Source organism: Danio aesculapii, chromosome 9 (genome assembly GCF_903798145.1).
Source record: "Danio aesculapii chromosome 9, fDanAes4.1, whole genome shotgun sequence".
In the NCBI taxonomy this organism is placed as follows: domain Eukaryota; kingdom Metazoa; phylum Chordata; class Actinopteri; order Cypriniformes; family Danionidae; genus Danio; species Danio aesculapii.
In genome coordinates this window covers 39,688,127-39,712,399 of record NC_079443.1, presented here as the reverse complement: position 1 = coordinate 39,712,399, position 24,273 = coordinate 39,688,127, and the positions used below count along the sequence as shown (strand labels likewise).

Genomic DNA, 24,273 nt, shown 5'->3' with positions numbered 1-24,273 from the left:
ATCGACCCCACCCATCCATCATAACACACGACAAATATGGCATTCATAGTGTAGAAAATACGCAGAGTTATTCTTGAGTAAGGCATAAACAGCATGTTAATATTTCTCAGTTGAACTGAACCATAGAGAGGGAGGGGGCCGGTGGTCATAAACAGCTTATGCTTTTATGGCTGAACGTGCAGAAAAGTGACAGACCAGCAAATTATGATGAATTTATGCACTTTGTTTGCTGTATGGGCGTCAGGACCAATTTAGTTTGCATGTGAATAAGACCAGTTACTTTACTTTTCATAGGAAATCTGACTCTTGGTGTCCTCCGTGCCAGGTGATAAAGATCATTGCGCATGAAAACTGGAAACTGGACACGTTCCAGATGTGCAGGACCACCATTATGGGGTGGGGTGAGGGGTATGATAAAAATACAACTTTTTTCCCCCTTCATAAAACACACACCCTTATGTTAACAATTTAAATGTGCTTTTGTGGTTTATGATGGACTAGATTTATTAAAAAGAAAATGAAAAGTAAAAAAAAAATAATTAATTTGGCATCAAAAAGCATGAAGATAGTCAAAGAAAAAGACAACAAATCATACAAAAATCATTCCATAGTTCAAGATGAATCAATAAGTCGTCATTATATTGTTTCAGTCCGAAGCGTTGCGTCATTAATTGTGTTACCTTCACAAGCTCTTGTGTAGGTCAAAATAGTGCATTCACAAAAGTAACCAGATCAGAAATCTATCTGGTGAACATGACAATAAATAAAACAGCACCCCATTTATTCATTATTTGGACTCTGAAACTAGTGTATGTCAATATTCGATACCTTTTATTCACCAGAGCATCTGGTGCAAGAGGCTGACAAAAGTTTAAGCTCGAGAGGAAGACTTGAGTCCCCATGGTCAGTCTCTAGGAGTGTGTGCTTCTCTGGATTGACATCTCCAAGGCCTCCCTGGTGTTCTGGTTGTCCTGCTCGAACACTTACATCTTACTGAAGCACTCTTTAGCGTTGTTCCACACTTGAATTCCCTTCAAATGAAGAAGGATTACATTAAGACTACATTCCTGTGTCATAAAATAGTAAAAAAAAATTTATATAAACATTATCATTTTTGTTTGGCCAGGATCAAATTTTCTCTCTCCATGCTCACCTTTTTACACATGCTGATCTGCATGATGGCGTAGCTGATGAGAGCTTCTCGGAGATCATGGTCTTTCTGCTCTTTGAACCTCTCAATGTCCGTCCATGCACCTTTCACAAACTCGCTACAAAAAAAAGACAGATTTTTAAAAATATTCTATATACTGTATTTGTTAATAATAATGAAGCCTGATATTAGTTACTATAGCCTAAGATAGGGCTTCTCAATTAAGATTTTTCCCATAAATCATAATTAAGTCAATATTGTGATCAGAATTTTTTTTAACTATTATGAGTGGGCCATTTAACCAGTGTTGGATGAAAAAGTAATATTACAATCTTAGCTGATCTTGATCCTTAAAAAAAAAAATAAATAAATAAAAAACGCAAAAACGACTAAACATACTTTCATGTTATTGTTATGTTATTTTTGCGTTTTTAAGTTTAAGTCAGGGGCGATACGGTAGCTCAGTGGTTAGCACTGTCGCCTCAGAGCAAAGTTGCTGGTTTGAGTCCCGGCTGGGTCAGTTGGCATTTCTTTGTGAAGTTTGTATGTTTTTCCCATGTTCATGTGGGTTTCCTCCAGGTGCTCCAGTTTCTCCCAGTCCAAAGACATGGGGTATAGGTGAATTGGGTAAACTAAGTTGGCCATAGTGTATGTGTGTGAATGAGTGTGTATGGATGTTTTCCAGTACTGGGCTGCAGCTGAAAGGGCATCCGCTGTGTAAAACATATGCTGGATAAGTTGGCGGTTCATTCCGCTGTGGCGACCCCTGATTAATAAACGGACTAAGCCAAAGGAAAATGAATGAAGTTTAAGTCACTTTAAGTGCCACATGGACCTAATTTACAGTTACGTGTGCATTATCATTCTCAACTCTTTACATTCATTTATTTCATAACAAATAAGGGATTACGCTTTTAAAAACATGAATAAATCTAATACATTAAAAAATATATATAAAAAAAAAATCAAGCATATCATGTGCTGCAACAGCCACATTACATGATATTATTGATATTCATGTGAAATTAGGGTTTGTTAAGATGAATCGGGAATGAATGCGGATTGCTGGAAACGAGGCTTGATATGACAAAATAATAGTTTTATCTCGATTGTGTTTTCATAATCGTTGGAGGACAAAATTGACCAACCGAACAGCCAAAGTATTATTACAAACGATTATGATTTGGCCATATAACCAGTGTTAGATAAAAAAGTAATATATTACAATCTTAAACTAAGTTAAGATTAATTTAATCTTTTGAAAAAAACTAAAACGCAAAAATAACACAACATACTTTCATATTATTGTTTTGTTATTTTTGCGTTTTTGTTTTTAAGCTTAAATCACTTTAAGTGCCGCACGGATCTAATTTACAGTTACATGTGCATTTTCATTCTCAACTCTTTAAATTCATTCATTACATAACAAATAAGGGATTACGCTTTTAAAAACATGAATAAATCGAATACATTTCGATAAATCTAGCACGCGACACGTGGTTAGCACTGTAGCCTCAGAGCAAGAAGGTCACTGGTTTGAGCCCCGGCTTGGTCAGTTGGCATTTCTGTGTGGAGTTTGCATATTCTCTCCATGTTTGTTTGGGTTTCTCTGGGTGCTCTGGTTTTCCCCAGTCCAAAGACATGCGCTATATGTGAATTGAATAAACTAAATTGGCCGTAGTGTATGCATGTTTCTAAGTACTAGGTTGCAGCTGGTAGTGCATCCGCTGTGTAAAACATATGCTGGATAAGTTAGCGGTTCATTCCGCCGTGTCGATACCTGATGAATAAAGGGACTAATGAATGAATAAATTAAGCACTTCATGTGCTACAACAGCCACATTACATGACTTTACTGATATTCATGTGAAATTGGGCTTTGCTGAGATGAATCGGGAACTAATGCGGATTGCTGGAAAGGCGGCTGGATATAATCGTTTATCTCTATTGTTTTTTCATAATCGTTGGATGCCAAAATCAATTAAGCAAACAGCCGATCCTCAGATGTACACAATTTTAAGACTGAATAAGAGAAATCTAAAAATTAGGTAAATTAGGTTTTAGGTTTAAGCTTCTCACTGGTGATCCTGAAAACACAATTCTACCAATATGTTTTGCAGACAGCAACAGAAAGCATGATCTGCGATATCATGCTTTGTTGTTGTCTGGAAAAATCTATTTAATCAGGTGAGAGTGCAGAGCTTACTCGCATTCTACATTTCTGTCTTTGACCATTTCCTCTCCTTCTTCAATCTGTGTCTCCAGCATTTTCAGCTTGGCCTCTCTCTGCTCTGGGGTCTCTTGTCCAAACAGTTTACTGGTCATTCCCTTCAGAGAGAAGGTCCGGACCGTCTACATGAGAGAATAAATAAGAATAAAGAATAAATAAATCTAATGGCTGGAACAAGCCACAACCTCTTACTCCCATGTTTATGAGCAGAAAGCAGCATTGTGTAAGTTTTCTCACATTTCTTTTTCACCAAGTGGGCCTAGTAATCAGCTACATGGGTCAAAAAGTCTTATGCATGTCATTGGCTTTTTGTGCTGCTTAAATGTTTACATTAAAATGAACCAATCATTAGGTCATTCTTAGTAGTCTCCATTTACGCAAATGACTAGGCCACATAAAAATTCAATCAAATTTAATAGTTTGCAAAGACATTCTAAAAAAAAGATCACTAACTTTATACCAAAAAGATCTAACTTTTTTACAAAAGTAAATGCTGGATTATATAGATTAGGGCTGCACAATATTGGAAAAAAAAAAAAAAAAAAAAAAAAATCAACATATATTTTTCAACAAGAAATATTTTGTTTTTCTACCATATATATTGTTATATGAATACAACTTCACTAGATGGCTTGAATCGCTTGATTTGAGGGGAGAAAATCGTGAATTTAGATTGATTGGGTGGATTTTGTAAGAGTGTGAATCATGTATAAAAATAATAAATAAATTGCAAGCAAGAATAATTACAATAGAGCAAAGAAAAAAGTAAAGGAAACAATATTGAGGTACAGAAATCAAATAATGAAATGTAAAATAACACTATATATTAATTATATTAATAATAATTCAGTTAATTTACTCTTCATTAAAGTTACAAATGTTGTACATTTTTGTGACCGAATGCTTTAAATTCTCTTGTAATGCCTTTAAAACACACACAAATGATAAAGATTCACTCTTATGTTTATACTTTGCAACGACTTCACAAATCTGACGTATTCTCAACTGTTATGCTGATCAACTATAATCTCTCAACATTGCAAACCCTGAGATGTGACAATTGGGGTTCACACATTGTCATATCGATGCTGAAACGATATATCGTCAATATAGATATACAGTGCATCTGGAAAGTATTGATAGTGCTTCACTTTTTCCACATTTTTTAATGCTACAGCCTTATTCCAAAATGGATTAAATTAATTTATTTCCTCAAAATTCTACACACAATACGCTCTAATGACAATGTGAAAAAAGATTTTTGGAGATTGTTGCAAATTTATTACAAATAAAAAAGCTGAAAAATCACATGCACAGAAGTATTCACAGCCTTTGCCGTGAAGCTCTAAATTGAGATCAAGTACATTCAGTTTCCACTGATCATTCTTGAGATGTTTCAGCAGCTTAATTGGTGTTCACCTGTGGTAAATTCAGTTGATTGGACATGTTTTGAAAAGGCATACACCTGTCTAAATAAGGTCCTAGGGTTGACAGTGCATGTCAAAGCACAAACCAAGCACGAAGACAAAGCAATTGCCTGTAGACCTCCAAGATTGAATTTAATGCAGCAAGTCAATGATTCAGTGATCCAGCCATCCATTAATTCAATAAATCACTCTTTAAAAGAGGGACTTATTGCAAAATACTAGCGAAAACAGGCATAGTACCAGCATAAAAACACAGTCAGTAAAATGTTTAAAGAACAATAATAACAAAAAAAAAAAAATCCCCAAATTACTAGATACCATTTTTTCGCCAATATCACACACCCCTACTTATGATGTAACATGGCAAATTAATGATCAAGTCTAACTGGAAAGTCCCTCATTCCAGATGTAAGAGGAGTGAAGTGGAGTTGGTGTGACTGAATGGACACTGACCCCGGTGGCGAGTTCCTCCCGCTGCTGTTTCTTAGAGCTCAGATCCTGGACGGCCGTCTCCAGTTCATACTGAGTCAGTTCATGCTTCCTACACACTGCCCTGTCAAAGTACACACATTAAACCATTAAACAGATAAAGATCTTTGTATCTTATGGAAATTGTTGAACTGAAGACCTAATGGAGGTGACCTGCAGTTTGATCACTTTTAGAAAAACAGATGTGTTTGAAAAAAGTTTCATGTGTGTAACTTAATCAGCCGGTGGGAGTTTCTAGAACCTTTCAGATTAACCTTACTGTTATAACAGCTTGTGTTTGGTATGCTTCAGTTCACTTTTTAAGAAGTTTAGGGAAATTATCACAATTCTCCTTTTGGGTGACCTGTTAATTTAAGGAATTTAGCAATTCAGGCAATGCAAACCAAGTTACCGCAATGCGTCTGCATAGAAAAGATACTCCTTCAGCTGGTCTGCATAATGCTCCTCTTCTTCTAGAATATCATCTATAGAGGCAGCATACCTGCAACATACAAAAACTGTACAGTTATTTTCTGTTAGTTATTTCCTGTGCACCAGAACAGCCTGACACAGGAACAATTTCTTCCCTTAGGCAATCCATCTCATGAACACTTTATGACAGTAGCTGTAAAACAAACATCACTACTTTTTATACACATATACACTGTATTTGCATACAGCGATCTGATTGGCTGACGCTTCCATCAACAAATCCCAACTTCTGCAGTGAGCAACGACACTGAAATGGCGCCAGATCCACAATGCAGTTCGACAATGCCTGACGTCACCAATTCAATAGAAATGGGAACCGTTGACGCTGAAGCCTCATGTGAATGGGGCATAAGCGGTAAATATTATAAGATTTCAACAAGTTTAAGATTATGTAAGATTATGTGTTGTAAAAGTAGGGTCCATATACATTTTTACTATATATAAAAATACAGTATATTACAGTATTTCAATTCATAATGTATTTGATGAAATAAATGGAGCCTGTGTGTGTTCCCTTTTTTGACAATTTTGCAAATAAAGTCTTTAAAAACAGAATTTTAAAAGGTAGCATCATAAATCATCCATTTTTGGGCCTTTTAAATGACATATTTAAGTTAGAACCACCGGTTTTATAATATTGTTTGTTTTGAGTCATTAACTCATCTTTAATGGTTTCAACAATTAATGTTTCATAATGTGTGTTTCAGCACTTCTGTCATGGACACTCTCGAGATTTAGTATGGTATTGAATATGTATATGGCAATGTTGATGTATCTGGCTTGGCGGTATAGATCTGCTACGCTGCTGCTGCTTTAGCTAATATGGCAGAGCAAGTTACAGCTAGTATATACACAGACATACCTTCTGAGAATATAACACGCTACTGCTGCATATATATTATATATGTAACGCCCTGTAGCAGATCTAAACAGGTGGAACTGGGGTGGAGGAAGGTCTCCGAAAATGCACCGCAACTTAACAGCGTAAAATGACGCAGGACATTTAAAGTGATGTGGAGCAAGCTCGTTCGCTGCCGAGGTGACAGCAACCAATTTCCTGCGCCATGTAGTTGATGACGGAGGAGCAGATCAGCCTGCGTGAGCATAGAGTTACAGTCCGTGGCAGAAATTTCAATGATGCCACAGTGCACAGAGAGAAACAAAAAAGATATAATTATGAAAATAAATGACATACTTTCATTTAAATAGCCACATTACCCAAAATTAGGCTTTACCACATTAAATATCCAACATATAAACCACTTTTCTTTGCATTTCCCTTAAAAAAAACAGCTAAACACATTGTGAGCATGATGTAATATTTTGCACATACCGCCCACCCCTAATGTGACAAGTTGGCATTCTAATGAAACTATGTCTATAATTCTCTCTAAATCAGACGTTGAGCCAAAGGAGGAACCAGTGCCAAACCCACAGCACAGTCTGTTTGGGGTATTTTGAGGAATTCTGGGGAAAAGGTGAGCAACATGATCCATAAACCAATCTGACAGCTGCTGAATGGGGGCTGATGATGGACAGGTTGTTTCTTTCAGTGCTGAAACAGACAGGCAGCGCATTGGGCTCTGACCTTTGGCCTTTCTCCTGAGTACAGCAATCTGGAATCCATCAGAGCAGACAGCAATAGAAATGACAGGGCCTAGTTAAAGACTCACTATAAGAACACTACTGCGAAAGCGTCCCTCTCATGACATCAAATAAATAAACATAGCTAAACGTTTTGGCCATGGCTCCAGGAGATTTGTGCCTTGGTCTGCCAGCCAAATCAAAACACGAGCCTCCCAAGGGCGCATCATTCTGGCTACTTGTTATGATGGTGGGGGGGATGTGAACGGAGATTTGAGAGGAATCGGTTCAATCTGGCAAATGTGTTTAACAGAAAAACACACATGTAGAATCATGGGGTGTATCATAAAGCATCTTCATATTTCAGGGTCCTCAATGAGCTCCCAGGAGGGTAACGGGATCGTCCCAAGTAGGAGAAATGCAATTAAAAACAGCTGCGATTAAAAACTGTAACTCGAAAGTGGCTACAACTCGAACCCCCTACAAAATCCGAATGGTTGGATATTGTATCTAATGTTCAAAATATGAAAAGGATAAGTTTTCCATTAAAACTACAAATGGACAAAAACCTGCAATATTGGGAGAAATGGATTGTGCTTATGTCTTTACACCGTGTAAACTGATCTTTATATGTATTTGTTAATGTGACCTGTAGGGAAATATATGACCAGTCAACTATTCAAGTTCCGATGTTATTGCATTTTTGCTTAACTTGTATTTTTTTCTTCCTTTACAAAAAATTTGTTAAAAAAATATTAAAAAACAGCTGCAATGTAATCCTAGACTAGACCATTATACCCTCATTAACCTAGTTAAGCCTTTATTGCACTTTAAGCTGAATACTTGTATTTTAAAAAAATTATGTAAAATATTATGTACTGTCATCATGGCAAAGATAAAAGAAATCAATTATTAGAAATTAGATATTAAAACTATTATGTTTAGAAATGTGTTGAAAAAATATATATAAAGTAATTAAAGAGCCCCTATTATGGGTTTTTGAAAATGACCTTCCATGTATGCGCAACACAGCTCGAAGTGAAGTGAAATATTCAGCTAAGGCTTAAATCTGAAAGTGCACCATGTTTAAAACCCTTGATTCATCTATAAAAGACTCCACTCATAGCGGTTGGAATGAGTCATCTTGATAAAGAGTCTTTAGCCGTGTCGGCGTGATGTCGATAAGAAACTTAAGCTCCGCCCATTTGTTGCACACACAAACCCGGGAAAATTGAAACTCCCGGCCCTGCCCACAAACACAGTAGCAAAAAAAAAAAAAAAAAAAAAAAAAAGAAGAACACCACTGTAGCAGACGCTGGTTGAATCATGTTGCAAAGACTCAGCTGGATATTATTGAAAGCGTGAGGGACAATACGTGTTAATTTCCCTACCCAAAGATGAGGCTGTGAAGAGTCAGTTGTTGAAGTTTGTTTTTGCAAAAATACCTCAGCATTATAGCCCCAGCCTTATGCTGTGTTCCCGTCATTTTAAATATTTTATTTTTAAGTGCTTTAGCAATCTACCCGCTTACACGGGGGATTCGTCAGCCGTTAAAGGAAAGATCAGAAAAGACTTCTGATGTATGGGACTTTGTCAGAGCTTGACAAGAACTTTACAGTACACAGTTCATGGATCAGTTTCTTCCTCCATTTCACCAGTGTAAGTACGTGCGATTAAAATGGTTGCCTCCTTATTTTCTCTAGTTTGCAAAGTATGTATTTAATTGTGTTTTGTTAATTGTAACCGTATCTCTTTATATTCTTATATCGCGTCTAAAGTCACGTTGAAAACGCAACGTGTGCCGCTTTATTTATCGATTTAAATGTGTTGATGAGCTCACATTCAACTGCCGCTTGTTGTTGCTTTGGCCACCGTCAGCTGTTCTTACACATGTGTGGAGGTCAAGTTTCAAAACAGTTCAGCTTTTGCAACTGTGTAGATTAATACTGAATGTGTGTCATGGGTAAGAATAGAGCAATATGCTGGTGTTTAACTGCATTGCTTTAATGCACTCTTGCATTGGGCTCACACACATACACTCTGCTCTCTGACTACTTCAATATTGTTGATAAGCCTGAACACTGTCGACCAATCGCAATAGACTGGGTCATCAGACCAATCAGCGCAGATTAACCGCGCTAAGGCAGGGTTTGGAAACAAATGAATCACTGAACAATTCATATGGGAGTCGCTGGGTAATTAGGTATAAACAAATGCCTATTATAAGACAATGAAAGTGTTTTTTGACTTTGCATGCATATCAGCCTGTTGTTGGAGACCCCCAAAACCAAAATATGACCTTTTTAATATATAATAGGGGTCTTTAAAATATAACAAGAGGGTTAATAATTCTGTCTTTAACTGTATGTACATGAGAATGGTTCGTAAAGCGCAGTGAACTCACGCATCCATGTGGTGTCCGGCGCTCTGCAGCCCATCTCCCATCTCTTTCTCAATGGCGCTCCACTCGCTGTTCAAAACAAAGATCATCACTGAACCAGAGCAGCTGAACTCAGTCAAACAATCACACAGCAGAAGATTTACCCCGAAACTCTTCTCACAAAAACTGTTTACAGCATGTTTTAAAACATGTGGCTCCTTCAAATTGAGGTACATTTTTGTGATTGTAACATTGCGGGGAAATAAAACTGTATCACATGGTCTATAAATCACACACTGAATGACTGCATGGCTATCATTCATTAACTAATTTTTCTTCGACGTAGTTCCTCATTTATCAGGGGTCGCCACAGCGGAATGAACAACCAACTAGTGTTGTCACAATACTGGAATTTGATACCAATCGGTACTGAAATAATAATAATAAAAAAAAACGTCTATTTCCAGAAGCAGCCATTGTATAGTATTTTTTGTTCTTTCTATGGATTTCAACAGCTATTGTTTTTTCAACATTCTTCAAAATATCTTCATTTGTGTTCAACAGAAAAAAGAAATTCATAAAAAGTTTAAAACCAGTGTGCGAGTAAATTAATGTAAAATAAAAATTTTCATTTTTGGATCAACCATCCATTTAAGAGGGACTGCAAATGTACAGTTGAAGTCAGAATTATTATCCCCCATTTATTTTTTTCCCCCAATTTCTGTTTAATGGAGAGAAGATTTGTTCAACACATTTCTAAACATAATAGTTTTAATAACTCATTTCTAATAACTGATTTATTTTATCTTTGTCATGATGACAGAAAATAATATTAGACTAGATATTTTTCAAGACACTTCTATACAGCTTAAAGTGACATTTAAAGGCTTAACTATTAGCTATTAACTAGGCAGGTTAGGGTAATTATTGTATAACGATGGTTTGTAGACTATCGGGAAAAAATGTAGCTTAAAGGGTCTAATAATTTGGACCTTAAAATGATGTTTCAAAATTTTTTTAAACTGCTTTATTCTAGCCGAAATAAAACAAATAAGACTTTCTCCAGAAGAAAAAATATTACCAGACTTACTGTGAAAATTTCCTTGTTCTGATAAACATTATTTAGGAAATATTTTAAAAAAGAAAAAAATTCAAAGCTGGGCTAATAATTCTGACTTCAACTGTACATTAAGACCTAAAATCTGAGGCTAGTACAATTTTTAATTTATGTTCTTATTTATTTTGAAAGTCACCAAGGTTGCATTTACAATACTCAATAATCAAAAATATAGCAACATGTTAACATGCTGATGTGTCACTATTATAAAATCAATGATGAAAACAGTTGGGCTGCTTGTCAACTTTTGTGAAGTTTTTTTGAGTAATAAAATATCCAAAAGTGCAGAATTCATTTGAAATATGATTGTTGAATAAATGCGCACATCTCTACAGTCACCGTAGATCAATATAAAACATCTTGCTGCTCTTTATATCTTTAAAATATATATACACTCACTTCAAACTTTTCAATAAGTTACAGAGGCCCATTTTAACATTGCCAGACACACAAACTCTTGATTTAATCATATAATATTATGCATGTAAGCATGGAGGTTATTTGGAAAAGAGAACATTCTGCAAAACATCTTTTTATTTTTCCACAGATTTTAATGTGGGATGTGATAGAAACAATTTATATGCAAACACATGCTTTTAAAGAAAACATACCTAAAAACTCTTCCGTAGTTCCCATGCACTTTGTAGACTCCATAAAGGCGATCAGCTGCTCTCTAAAGGGAAAAAAGAACTATTAAATAATTAGCTCTCATTTTGAGAAAAGGGGACACATTTAATTTTATTCCTTCCATCATCTTAACACAATTTAAAGATTGCAGCAAAATTATATATATATAAAAAAAGCATAGAGACCTAAATAGAGATGTAAATGAGTGCAATTGCAAGCTCTTTACATAGTCAGAAGAGTTGTCGCAAAAAATGTAATGTACAATGAAAAAACACTGCATTAAATAACAGAACATCACTCCCACCAGGATTTTGTGACTTGAGATGAAAAAAAAAAAAAAAAAAATATATATATATATATATATATATATATATATATATATATATATATATATATATATATATATATATATATATATATATATATATTAAACTTTGTCCATTTTCACAGTAAAATATTAGAATTAAAGAATTAAAGAACAAGTTTTGAAAGAAGCCATCCCAAAATAAGTCATTTTAGTATGCCAATTTAAAAACAAATGAAGTTATACAATATATAGTATCCTTTTCAAAAAGATGATGTCAAAATTGTTTAATACAATTTTTATGAACTGTATAAACTTCTTCCTGGGGACCCTTTCTCAGATATTTAGATCTGAAACATGCTCAATCTAAATCCAGCATCCTTCATGAAAACTGATCGGCACACTACCTTTTAGCACTTTTGTGAGAGGCTTCGGTAAAGTTGTTTGAATGACTGTTAATTAATATCTAGCCAACTGGAACATGTTTAAACCACATTTTCCATGTTATATTACATCTGCAACAACAATACTCAACATATATCAGGATATGTTTGGACATTAACTTCTGAATGCATAATTATTCAAAGACCTGAGGAGATTTCTCTGCATGAAAGACTCACGAATAGCAGATTGTCCTGCTGCTGCTTCTCCAGTAATTAAATATGAAAGATGTGTTGAGATGACTGACGGTATGTAACATAATGATCTGTTAAGGGAGAAGTAGCATGTCCTAAAGCTTGCATACTCTTCTGTTACTCACTCAAAAGTATTTTCCTTTACAATAAACTACACACTTGTAGGGCGTACTATAAGTAAGTGAATTGGGAAGCAGCAAAGGTTTGTTCTGTTGAACTTAAAAACCCTTAAAACACAATAATTAAATGAAGATTGGCCTGATGGAAATTTAGCCCTGAGAGGAGAAAAAAGAAAAAAAATTGTATTAACCGCTTCCTTGAAAGCACAAAACAATCTAAAAACATGAAATGAACAGAAATGTTTTCCTTTCAATTCTTATGACTTGTTTACTTCGTTCGTTTATTTGTTCGTTCATTCATTTATTATTAATTTATTATAATTCCGCTACACGGGTTTTGACACACACTTCCGCATGCCACCATATGACCCCTGTACTTCAGCAAGTACATTGGCTTGCTGTTAAGTCACGTTTTGACTTTAAGACCCTGATTTTAACAGCGTATATGCAGGAATCCTAAAGGTAATTTCAATACCTTTTGAGGCCTTTTTATATACCTTCTCAGAATATTTTAAGACCTCGTTAGGCCACTTCAAGTTCTAATCAGTATCAAACCTTTAACTTATTAAACAGTTGTTAATAAACAGTTGTAGTTAAGGAAATCAATGGAGCACCACCGTTCAACAAAACTCAGATAAGCGCGGAAGAAACAAAGCTTAAAGAATAAATTACGCAGTTGTTTTCAGCGACATTTTCCCATTTTGCCCCGCTGTTTGGATATCATCACATCACCTTCCCACGTTGTTGCAAATACATGACATCACCCAGACGGAGGAGCTTGGCTGGACACACCCCAGCACGAACCAATCACGTGGATAGAGCACGCCGTTGTTAATATTAGGAAGAAAATAAATATTTTTAAGAGCAGCACGGTGGTGCAGTGGGTAGCACAATCCCCTCACAGCAAGAAGGTCGCTGGTTTGAGCCTCGGCTGGGTCAGTTTCTGTGTGGAGTTTGCATGTTCTCCCTGTGTTTGTGTGGGTTTCCTCCGGTTGAATAAGTTGAAAAGAAAATGAATGAATGAATGAATGAATGAATAAATAATTGAACATATTTATGCTTTTTTTTGGAGTCAAACACTTTGGGCAATGCTTGAACAAAATTTAAGACCTCTTTAAAACGTGATTAAGACTTTTTAATAACTTTTAAGGGCCTTAAACTTTTAATACTTTTTAAGACCCTGCAGACACCCTGTAACATATAAAGCAGTGCATGGGCTGGCACCTGACTTAATTTGTGACCTGGCAACTCTTTCCACTCTCACATGCAGTCTTCGTTCTGCATCTGGACTCACCCTGCATCAGCCACGCTGTAAACTTAAGACCATGGGTGGAAGAGCTTTTTTTCGTACAGTGCACCTAATCTATGGAATGGTCTACCCATCAGCACCAGCAATACCGCCTCTCTGGACTGTTTTAAGACAACTCTCAAGACTCACCTTTTTACCGCAGCTTTTAACTTGTACCGCTTTGGGTCTGAGAAAAATCGCACTATAAATAACATTTATTATTATTTATTTATTTATTTATATAATTAAAATAACTAAATGACGATAATTGGCACTAGGCTCGTCAAATTTAGCCATGGAAAAGAAAAACTGCATTAACTGCTTGCTTGAAAGCACCAAAAAAATCATTAAAAAAAAAAAAAAAAAAATTCAACAGAAGTGTTTTCGTCACAACTCCCATGACTTATTTACTTGGACTGGGCATTTGCTGGACTGAATTTTCTTTTCTGCGTAATAGACTGTGTTTACACTCACCGCCCGAACTCTCAGCAGCTGTGAAACAACAGCCTGTAGCTCATCGCCATAGTGTTTCATTTCTGCAAACCTCCTGAGAAACACACACACATATACAGGTCAACATCAGCAAACAAACACCACAGCCATTTCTTTATGCGTGTACAAAACTGCGACTTACTTATCAGGATTCTTCACTCTGAACGTGGCATTTAACGCCTTTAATCTGGAGTCGGCCTGTGAGGAGAACAAAAGCCAAATGTTGATGGACGGATCCATATTTGGAGTTTGTTTGTTCAGATGTAAAGCAGGATTACAGCCACTCCTTACAACAGTCACATTTTCAAATGACTGAGATCAGATAAACACTGTAATATGGCAATAATAACGTACACTAACATAAAACACAGCTCCTCTGGTTTGATCCAGAGCGATCTAACAGACTTCCTGCGCCTGTTTACTTAAACTGATAACAGATTCCTCACTGCAGTAGCAATTCAGTCACTTAGCACCCCTTTTTTTGAGATCAACACACATTTAATCAGCTTCATATCAACATGTGAATACTGACCTATGGGAGAAGTGATATATAAACAGCAGAGCCATGTGTAAAGGTTTAAAGAGAGAAAGAACCCAGTGAACTGGAAAGTGCTGATATACCTTCGCCTGAAATCCTGTCTCGAATACGGTTTCCTTCCAAGCTTTTTCCTGTGGGGCAGAGAAAGGATGCGATTTCTGACACTGACAAGGGGCATTATCAGCATTAAATGCCAGTTAAAACATGGCTGTTTTTCTTTATATGCTAAAGAAAAAGTGGGCTGTCAGATCTGATGTATTAAAGGGATAGTTCACTCAAAAATTGAAATTCTGTCATCGATTACTCAACCTTTACTTGTTTCAAACCTTTACAAGTTTCTTTCTTCTGTTAAACACAAAAGAAGATATTTTGAAGAAAGCTGAAAACCATCGACTTCCATAGTATTTGCGTTTCTGATTATGAAAGTCAATGGTTACAGGTTTTCAGCGTTCTTCAAAATATATTCTAGAGCGTTTAATGGTAGAAAGAAACGCATAAAGAGTTTGAAACAACTTAAGGGAAAGTAAATAGTGAGTCAATTTTCAATTTTTGGGTGAACTATCGATTTAATTCAGTTCAGTTATTTAAATTCACACACTCAAAAAGGCCAGCAATAGGTTTACACTACCATAGCAAAGTTTGTGATTGGGAATAACTTTAATGAATGCTTTAATCAGCCTTTTGCACTCTTTTGAATGGTCTATAATTTATATTTTGAGCACACATAAAGTGGGTTTGCTCTCGTTTACACCAGTTATTTTTTTACAGAGGTTACGTCTTTTTGGAGTTAATAAGAAGCTTATGATGTTGTTTTATAAAGCTGTTCTTGAAAGCATTGTTAGATAGGATTTGATTTGTTTATTTTGAACAGAAATAATATACATAAAAATTCTTTAACAAAAAAATACATTTCAACATGGTCGAAATGGAGCGGGATGAAGCACAAGCTTAATATGGTACCACAATGTGGTTTAGCAACCTATTTGTACAGTGTAAATCTAAGTTGATGCATCTCTTAAAGACCTAAAGAGAATTGGATTATTCTGAATAATCAAACTCATTTTTTGTTTCCTCATTAATAACTGCTTCTCTCTGGTCCCTAAGTGTGGGTTGAACAGATGTAAGAAATCATTTGAACCAGTTTCAGTGGGTTTAATTAACAAGAGTTTACCTTAATTAGCATTATAGTTATTGTAACTACTGTATTTTGTATTTTTATTCATTTATTTCCTTTTGTTTAGCCAGGAGATTTCACATTGAGATGGTACCGTCTCTTCCTCCAGTGAGATCTGGTCAAGAAGGCAGACAGCACATAAAGTTTCACATTAAAATAAATAAATAAATAAATCACAAAAAAAACAATATCGCAAAATTACAAAATCACCATTTGTAAAAAGGTCAGATCATAAGATCAGATCAGATCAGATCATAAACAACAATTACCAGTATCCTTTAAGACGCTGTACAGAAGATGTTTAAAAGTACTCAGAAGTGTGTCAAGATTAAGCTGATTTTGTAGGGCATTCCAAGCCCTAGGAGCATAAAAGGAAAAAGCATGCTTGCCAAGTTCTGACAATACCCTTGGGACTGTTAAATGAATACAGGAACCAAATTTAGTGTGTTGGTCATTTATGTGAAATGTTAGCAAATTAGAAAGATAGGATGGTAGTTTACCTTAAAGAGCCTTTAAAGTAATTAAGTACAAATGTAATTTTCTCTTTTGATATAAAGATAACCAATCTAAGGAATCGTGCAAAATACAGTGATGCGTCCGTTAGTCTGCACCTGAGACAAAGCGTATTGCTGCATGATAAACTGAATCTAGTTTTCTAAGTAGAGTAGCGGCTTCATGCATATATAGACGATCACCATAATCAATTATTAAATTATTTTATTGTAATAAAAATTACAAATTACAAAAATAATTCACATTTTTAAAAATACATTACAAAAAGAATCCAAAAAGACCAACTGTAATATTTCACAACAATGCTCATTTGCTAGATGCTTGAATAAACTTTTAAATACACTATTATTGTGAGAAACACCAAAGTTTTAAAACTATTTATGTTGAGTGATCAAGAAATAAATAATCATTAATAATTCATAAATTATCTATAATGTCAATAATTTCCAGTGTTCAGCAAATCTTTTTAAAATTACATTATAGTCGACGCCAGTGGTGTAGGGGTTAGTGCGTCGGCACATGCACTCCGGTGCTCGCGGCGACCAGAGTTCGATTCCCCTCTTCCACTCTCTCTGCTCCCCACACTTTCCTGTCAATACTTTCTACTGTCCTATCAATTAAAGGTGAAAACCCCCCAAAAATTATTACATTATATATGTATATATACAGTTGAAGTCAGAATTATTAGCCCCCCTGTTTATTTTTAACGGAGAGAATATTTTTTCAACACATTTCTAAACATAATAGTTTTAATAACTCATTTCTAATAACTGATTTATTTCATCTTTGCCATGATGACAGTAAATAATATTTAACTAGATATTTTTCAAGACACTTCTATACAGCTTAAAGTGACATTTAAAGGCTTAACTGGGTTAATTAGGTTAACTAGGCAGGTTAGGGTAATTAGGCAAGTTATTGTATTATGACCGTTTATTCTGTAGACAGTTGAAAAAATATATAGCTTACAGGGCTTATAATTTTGACCCTTAAAATGTTTTTTACAAAATTAAAAACGGCTTTTATTCTAGCCGAAATAAAAAAATAAGACTTTCTCCAGAAGAAAAAAATATTATCAGACATACTGTGAAAATTTCCTTGCTCTGTTAAACATAATTTGGGAAATATTTAAAAAATAAAAAAAATAAAGGTGGGCTTATAATCCTCAACTGTATATGAGTATTTGCACTAACTTAGATTATTCAACAAGTGTATATATTGTGTAATACATTTCTAATTCTACTAGGCTGTCATTTAATTGTAATAATTAAATAAAAATATATATTTATATTCTACTATATTTTCACCGATCTACAAAAACATTTAACAGTAAAATAAAGAGGTCCTATTTTACCCTTTTTAAAAGAAGTAATACAATTCTCGGATGTCCACAGAATACTTAAACCACTAAACATAACATCTGTAGGATTAAGAGGACATTTTTTTATCATGCTCAAACAGCAACATTTCCCACTTAAAGAATAAAAAAGACAGCACTCACTGAAGGGATAGTTCACCTAAAAATGAAATTGTACACACCATTTTCTCACCCTCAAGTGGTTCCAAACTTTTCTGCGTTTCTTGTTTTTGCTAAACACAAAATAAAACATTTTGAAGAATGTTAGAAACCATTGACTTTCTAACAAATACTATGACATTCAATGGTTACCGGTTTCAAACATTTTTCAAAATACCTTCTTTTGTATTCAACAGAAGAAAGAAACTCAAACTGGTTTGTGACAAGTGAAGGGAGAGTAAATAATGACAGGATTATCAGTTTAGGTCTGTAATATAATTAATTTCAAACTAAAATGTATAAATAAACTGCTATATTTTTTATACGAGAGGACTGCACCTTTTTCGTCATCAGTTTTAGCTAGTGATCTCTACCTCAGTGAGAAACAAATAGAAGATCTTGTCCTCGGCTAGGACTGGATGTGAAGCCACTCGCAGCAGGAAGTTCTCTAGTCCTACCCGACGCCTCTCCACAAAGTCAGGATCCATGTTATCTGCCGACAGCTTGTGCCAAACAAATTCCGCCTGTTGCACAAAGTATGAAGTTTCAGCATATGAATGCAAATCACATTTACAAGCGGCAGCGGCCAAAGCATCTTGTTTGCATACCCGTTTTTCAGGCAAAGGAGGAACCACCACAAATGGATAAGTGACTAACAAATAGTTCCTAAGGAGCTCAAACTCGCTGTAACGCCTCCAGAGAGAATCTGGGACAGGACTGGTGCCTTCTGATGCAGCATCCACCGGTCTGAAACACAGAGATTAAATCAGTCAGTCAGAAATTAAATGAAAAGGACTAGTAATGCCTTGCTATCTAGTCAAGAGATAATCTCATTTCGAACTAAACTATTGTATTTTAAGAATACAATGCTAAGCAAGATCAGATTGTGTACGATTTTTATGATTGCTTTAAGGTTATTTTTCTTTTTTCTTACTTGGTGAGGTTTAAAGTTAGTTTTTTCAGGGTTTCTGCAGGTTTCACCAAGTCAAATTTAAGACCTTTTAAGACCATTATGAATGAAATTTCAGACTTATAAAGAGCAAAGGCCTAAGGATGTTTTTTACTTGCCCCACACATAAATGCATGGAGAACTTTTAAACAAATGTTTTTACAAGAATGTAAGGAAGATATTTAAACCATTTTGATAAAAAGAGTTAATAAATTTTACTTTTGTTAAACTTTTTTTTTCTATATGGATTGTTAGTTGTACCAATTAAGTAGCTTTACATGGACAAAGACAAATTAACACAATTTTAATTGTATTTAAGACATACAACACCATTTTTCAGTGAATACAAGACTTTTTAGGGCCTACATTTTAGTTTTTAATTAAGATATTTTAAGACCCCATGGACACCCTGTTTTTACCTGCAAATTTAGCTCAACTAAATTCAGAGACTTTAGTTTACCCAAACTAGAGAACTGGACTAGAGAGCTTCCTGCTGTGAGTGGCTTCACATACAGTAAGACCAGCTTTGTATTTTTAAGACTTTATATTAGCTGTAATAACTTGTTTTAAATTTGCCCATTAAAAAATGCCCAACCTTAGAATATATTTATTCACTAAACTACAGTTATGGTATGTTTTATTGCAGTAAGCTTAAAGCAGCAGGTTATAATTTTGCATTGCAACTACTGTCAAGACTTTTGAATTAAAACATTTGAATGAAAAAAAAATGTGGACAATACATGCAAAAAAAAAAAAACTAACATTGCAATATCAGTTTTTTTCTGCAATTTACATTGAGGAGTATAATTTCACAAGACTTAACTTCAGTAAATATATTTGGAAAAAAAAAATCCAAATTTTACTTTGACTAGAATTTTGTAGGTGAGTGCATCTTCAAAAAAATACACAATATTATCCAGAAATATATGAAATAAACAAATTAAAGCATGGATGAAAACAACAGAAGTACGCTAAAAATAAAATAAACAACACAATATGGTTTTTGGTGGAGTTTAACAGTACTGCAACTTAACAGCATTCAAATTTAAAAACACATTAAAAATAAAAATATATATATATTTCACACTTTGGAACTAGGGAAAAGTTTCCAATCAGATTATGTGCTCTGAACTTTGCGATATTAATGCTGAAACGATATATACAGTATTGTGCAGCCCTAATGTGCATGTATCTGTGATCCTGTTTTAACTCGAACAGTAATCTTGCTTTAAATTTAAATGCTTTGGTTCATTTTAAAATTCATCTAATGTCAATTCTCAAATGAAGAGGAATAATTCTCCTGCTTAGCAAATCTAGTTTCAAGACCATTAACACAAAATAAGACAATAAAGCTCTTTAAAAAGCAATTAAGAAGCTAGTAGTGAGATAATAATAATAATACTTTTAAGACTTTCCTTTCTTTACTAAAGCCTAGGTAAATTTTCTTATTGTGTATAATTATCTTACTGCACTGGCAGATAATTTGATCATTTGCAATCAAATTATGTGCTCTGAACTCTACATTAATTGATTTTCACATTACGATATCAATGCTGAAACGATATATACAGTATTGTGCAGCGCTAATATGCATGTATCTGTGATCCTGTTTGGCTCATTTTAAGACACATCTAATGACAACTCTTAAATGAAAAGGAATTCCTGTTTAGCAAATCTAGTTTCAAGACTATTCACACAAAATAAGACAATCAAACTGTTTAAAAAGGAATTAACAAGCTAGTTGTGAGATAATAAGACTAAATACAATGCTAGGAATAAGTGTTATAATACTTATTTCAAGACTTTCTTTTCCTTACTAAAGCCTATAAGTTTTCTTATTGTGTATAATTATCTTTCTGCACTGACAGATAATTTGACTCATTTCTATGCTGTATCTTCCTAAATAGTTCATTTCTCATATTATAGATGGTTATTGTTTTTTCGCAGTGTGGTACATAGTTTAAACAGTAAATACACTTTTATCTTGAAATGTGGGCTCGACTAACAGTTAAAGCTAATTTCTAAATAAACCCAATCTGAAATAAACATAGCGGAGATCTGCGGTTTCAAGTTGCGGTTCTAGCTAATGGAAAGAGTCATTTTAAGGGCCTTTTCCAACTCATGCCAAGGGTTTAACAGTGCTGGTTGAATTCCCAGTGCATGAAGTTCTGAGTGCTGCTAATTTAGGAGCATTACTCCACTAAATCACACTGCAGTGCAGGAGCATGCATGTGAACTCTCAAACATTAATTAAACATCTCTGCGGGGTCAGCACTCAGCGCTTATTGTGCAATAATAAGATATTCCATTACTTTTTTCTCCAATGAGTTTCAATGACTTTTCCAGCCATGACTTTTTTAGTTAGTTAGTTAGTTAGTTAACTTTATTTGTCCTTCGTAGGGAAGTTTTACACTCTCAGAGACATCTGACATTTTGCATTTGGCATTTCTATAAATAAGACTTATAAAAAACATGGTACCCCTACTCTAAATAAATATCCAGTCTACTAGCCATAAACTGCTACTGAGAGAAATTAAAGGAATTAAAATTAGAGGAATTAAAAAACTTAATTGCTTGAGGTATAAATGATCATTCCATCCTATTCCTTATACATCTGGGAACACAATATCGAAGACCTGATGGTAACAATTGGAAAGTGTATGATAAAGGATGTCTGTCATCATTGACAATCATCATAGCCTTATTTAGTACTCTTTCTTTGTATATACTATCAATGGTCTTCAGTTTTATTCCCAACAACTTACTGGCTCTTGCTACCACCTTCCCCAGTCACCTCTTCTGGGCCTTTCCAAAGCATTGCAATACTTTTGAAAAAGGAATATAAAACATGATCAACAATGTGCTGTCAACATTAAAAGACAATAGATTCTTTAAGTACAAAGTTTTTAGTGGTATACAGTAGTCAGTCAACATTTAAAGTGGATTACAAACTTCATCAAAGTGGTCCTAAAACTTTCGAAGAACACTCATGCTTTTCTTACTGTAGATCCACTTCAAATGCTGACTACACTGTAAAAACAATGTTTCCGAATTTTGTGAATCACAAGTGTTTTGTGTTTCTTTACGGTTGTGAATTGCATTATGGTAGCTTGATCTCTGCTCTATCAACTTTTAATGTTGAAAATTCAACTCTACAATTTAACAAAGTGACTTTTATTGGCATTTTAGTAGTTAAAATAATGTATAAAAATAATATATATAGAAAAAATTGTCTGTTAAATGACAGAAAAAGTACTGGCAGCTTATTACAAGGTTTTTGTACTGTAATATATAACAATACATCACTTAAACTATTAAAAACGTTGATAAAAGTCACATTTTTGTTCTTTTTAAGATTAGATTAGATTTAACTTTATTGCCATTACACATGTACAAGTACAAAGCAACGAAATGCAGTTTAGGTCTAACCAGGAGTGCAATAGCAGCAAGTGCAGCATATAGGTACAAGTTCCATCTATCCAATCATTCACCACCTTCTTAAAAATAAATTAGCTTTCTGTTCTGATCTCAAGCTTCGGCAACTAATGAGAAAGCACCAATCAGAGGCCTCATTTTTAAGATGTCATCATGTACTGTAGACTTCTTGCAAAGTATTTTACAGTATTTTGAAACTACAAAAATATAAGACACTAACGTATTTTGATACAAAATATAAAGCCATTTTCATCAACCCTATCAAATACAAATTACTATTTTGTATTTGAAATACATGTATCATAAATACTGCCCATCCCTGCCTACAGTATATGCAAGATTTTTCTATTGTGTTTTTTTTTTTTTCATTTTTTTAGGACACTTGTATCTCCAACAGAAAAGATATCCCACGATTCTGTTTGAAATTGTAAAGAAATCTGTGTTTTTGAAATAAAGAGAGCAGAAGTCAATGATTCTTTTGAAATATTTAACCTAACATGTTTACTGCTAAACATATTTTAAATGTTTCTAAAATAAAATATATTGTGTTTCAAGGGGGAAAAGTTTTTGTTTTTTACCCAGACATTTCAAAAAAAATATATATTTTAGAGCAGTAAATCACAATACCGTGAAGCTGTGATATTTTTATCCAAGGTTATCATACCGTCAGAATCTTATACCAGCCCATGCTTTATATAAATATTGTTTGACTCTCTGGAAAACCATAAAGAACTGTTTATTTACTTTTTTTGTTGCTCTATTGTAATTATTCTTGCAATATTATTTTTTATACATGATTCAAACCCTTACAAAATCAACCCAACCAAACTAAATGAATGATTTTTCACAAATAGAGCTATTCAAGCCATCTGATGAAATTGTATTCATATTGCAACACTGTACAAAATGGCCGTGATTTCAACGGTAAAAAAACTGTAAAAATGCTACAGTACAAATCCGTAACCTGGTTAACGGTATATTTCCTTAATATATACGCTGAATAACCGTAAATTGACTTACCCAGAATTCCCTGTATGGCACATCACTTTTTATGCTTTTTGTTGACATTATTATGGATCTTTTTAGTTGTTTCCCCATCAGTTATGTATATTAGAGATTTATGTTACATCTAATGTTGATAAACACTGTTTATTTCATGACTTTAATTTTATGCGTGTTACCATACTGCTGTTTAGTAGCTGTGTGAATGACACTGAGCACCTTCTATATATTGATACACTTTTCTGCTTGTGGGAAAAGTTGATTGTGATGAGCATTGGTTTATTATGTAACTTCGTCATCACCACCTGCATATGGGTGTGCTAACATGTCTAACTGTGTAACAAAAGATGTGTAGATATTGGTAATTCAAAATACAGACATATTACCTCTATAAATTAATAAAATACGGTAGTTTACAGTAAAAATTAGAAATTACTTTTACGGTTTGTACTGTATTTTTAACAGTAAAGTACTGGCAACCTCAGCTGCCGCAACAAAACAAAATATCGCAATGTCAAATTTTTCCAATATTGTGCAGCCCCATAAGAGATACAGAGAACGACATGGGGGAAACACTGGAAGAAAAAAAAACAAATGGGGAGACTCTGAAATAAGAGCCTAACTTCCCGAGGCCTCCAAGGAAGAAACAGGAGTACATAATGTGCTCCACGCTAATAATCCATGATGAAATCAAAGCAAAAGAAAGGTGCCTATTGGCTGGAAGGCATTCTCCACTCAGACTGTACAACTTCCCCCAAGATCAGTGGCACCAAACTACTCTCTAAAGCCCAGTGTGTGCGTGTAGAGTAAGCCTTCCACATGCACCTTTCAAA

At 34.5% G+C, this 24,273-nt stretch overlaps 1 protein-coding gene across 2 annotated transcripts in view; it reads right to left on the bottom strand.

Annotated features, from left to right (window-relative positions):
- The window catches only part of snx4 (sorting nexin 4), a 38,538-nt gene that overhangs the window by 223 nt on the left and 14,042 nt on the right, over nucleotides 1–24,273 (bottom strand). Inside the window, exons 3-15 of one of the 2 annotated variants that reach the window (XM_056465685.1) lie at nucleotides 18,663–18,801; nucleotides 18,429–18,578; nucleotides 18,078–18,128; nucleotides 14,935–14,982; nucleotides 14,456–14,511; nucleotides 14,296–14,368; nucleotides 11,460–11,521; nucleotides 9,756–9,821; nucleotides 5,688–5,777; nucleotides 5,261–5,360; nucleotides 3,357–3,502; nucleotides 1,154–1,268; nucleotides 1–1,031 (exon numbers count right to left, since the gene is read on the bottom strand). The exon at nucleotides 1–1,031 is cut by the window's left edge and continues 223 nt beyond it. In XM_056465685.1, the coding sequence (XP_056321660.1) occupies nucleotides 984–1,031; nucleotides 1,154–1,268; nucleotides 3,357–3,502; nucleotides 5,261–5,360; nucleotides 5,688–5,777; nucleotides 9,756–9,821; nucleotides 11,460–11,521; nucleotides 14,296–14,368; nucleotides 14,456–14,511; nucleotides 14,935–14,982; nucleotides 18,078–18,128; nucleotides 18,429–18,578; nucleotides 18,663–18,801 (1,144 nt within the window). In that variant the 3' untranslated portion in view covers nucleotides 1–983. The remainder of the gene's footprint in view (nucleotides 1,032–1,153; nucleotides 1,269–3,356; nucleotides 3,503–5,260; nucleotides 5,361–5,687; nucleotides 5,778–9,755; nucleotides 9,822–11,459; nucleotides 11,522–14,295; nucleotides 14,369–14,455; nucleotides 14,512–14,934; nucleotides 14,983–18,077; nucleotides 18,129–18,428; nucleotides 18,579–18,662; nucleotides 18,802–24,273) is intronic. The other variant, XM_056465686.1, reaches the window with a different exon arrangement.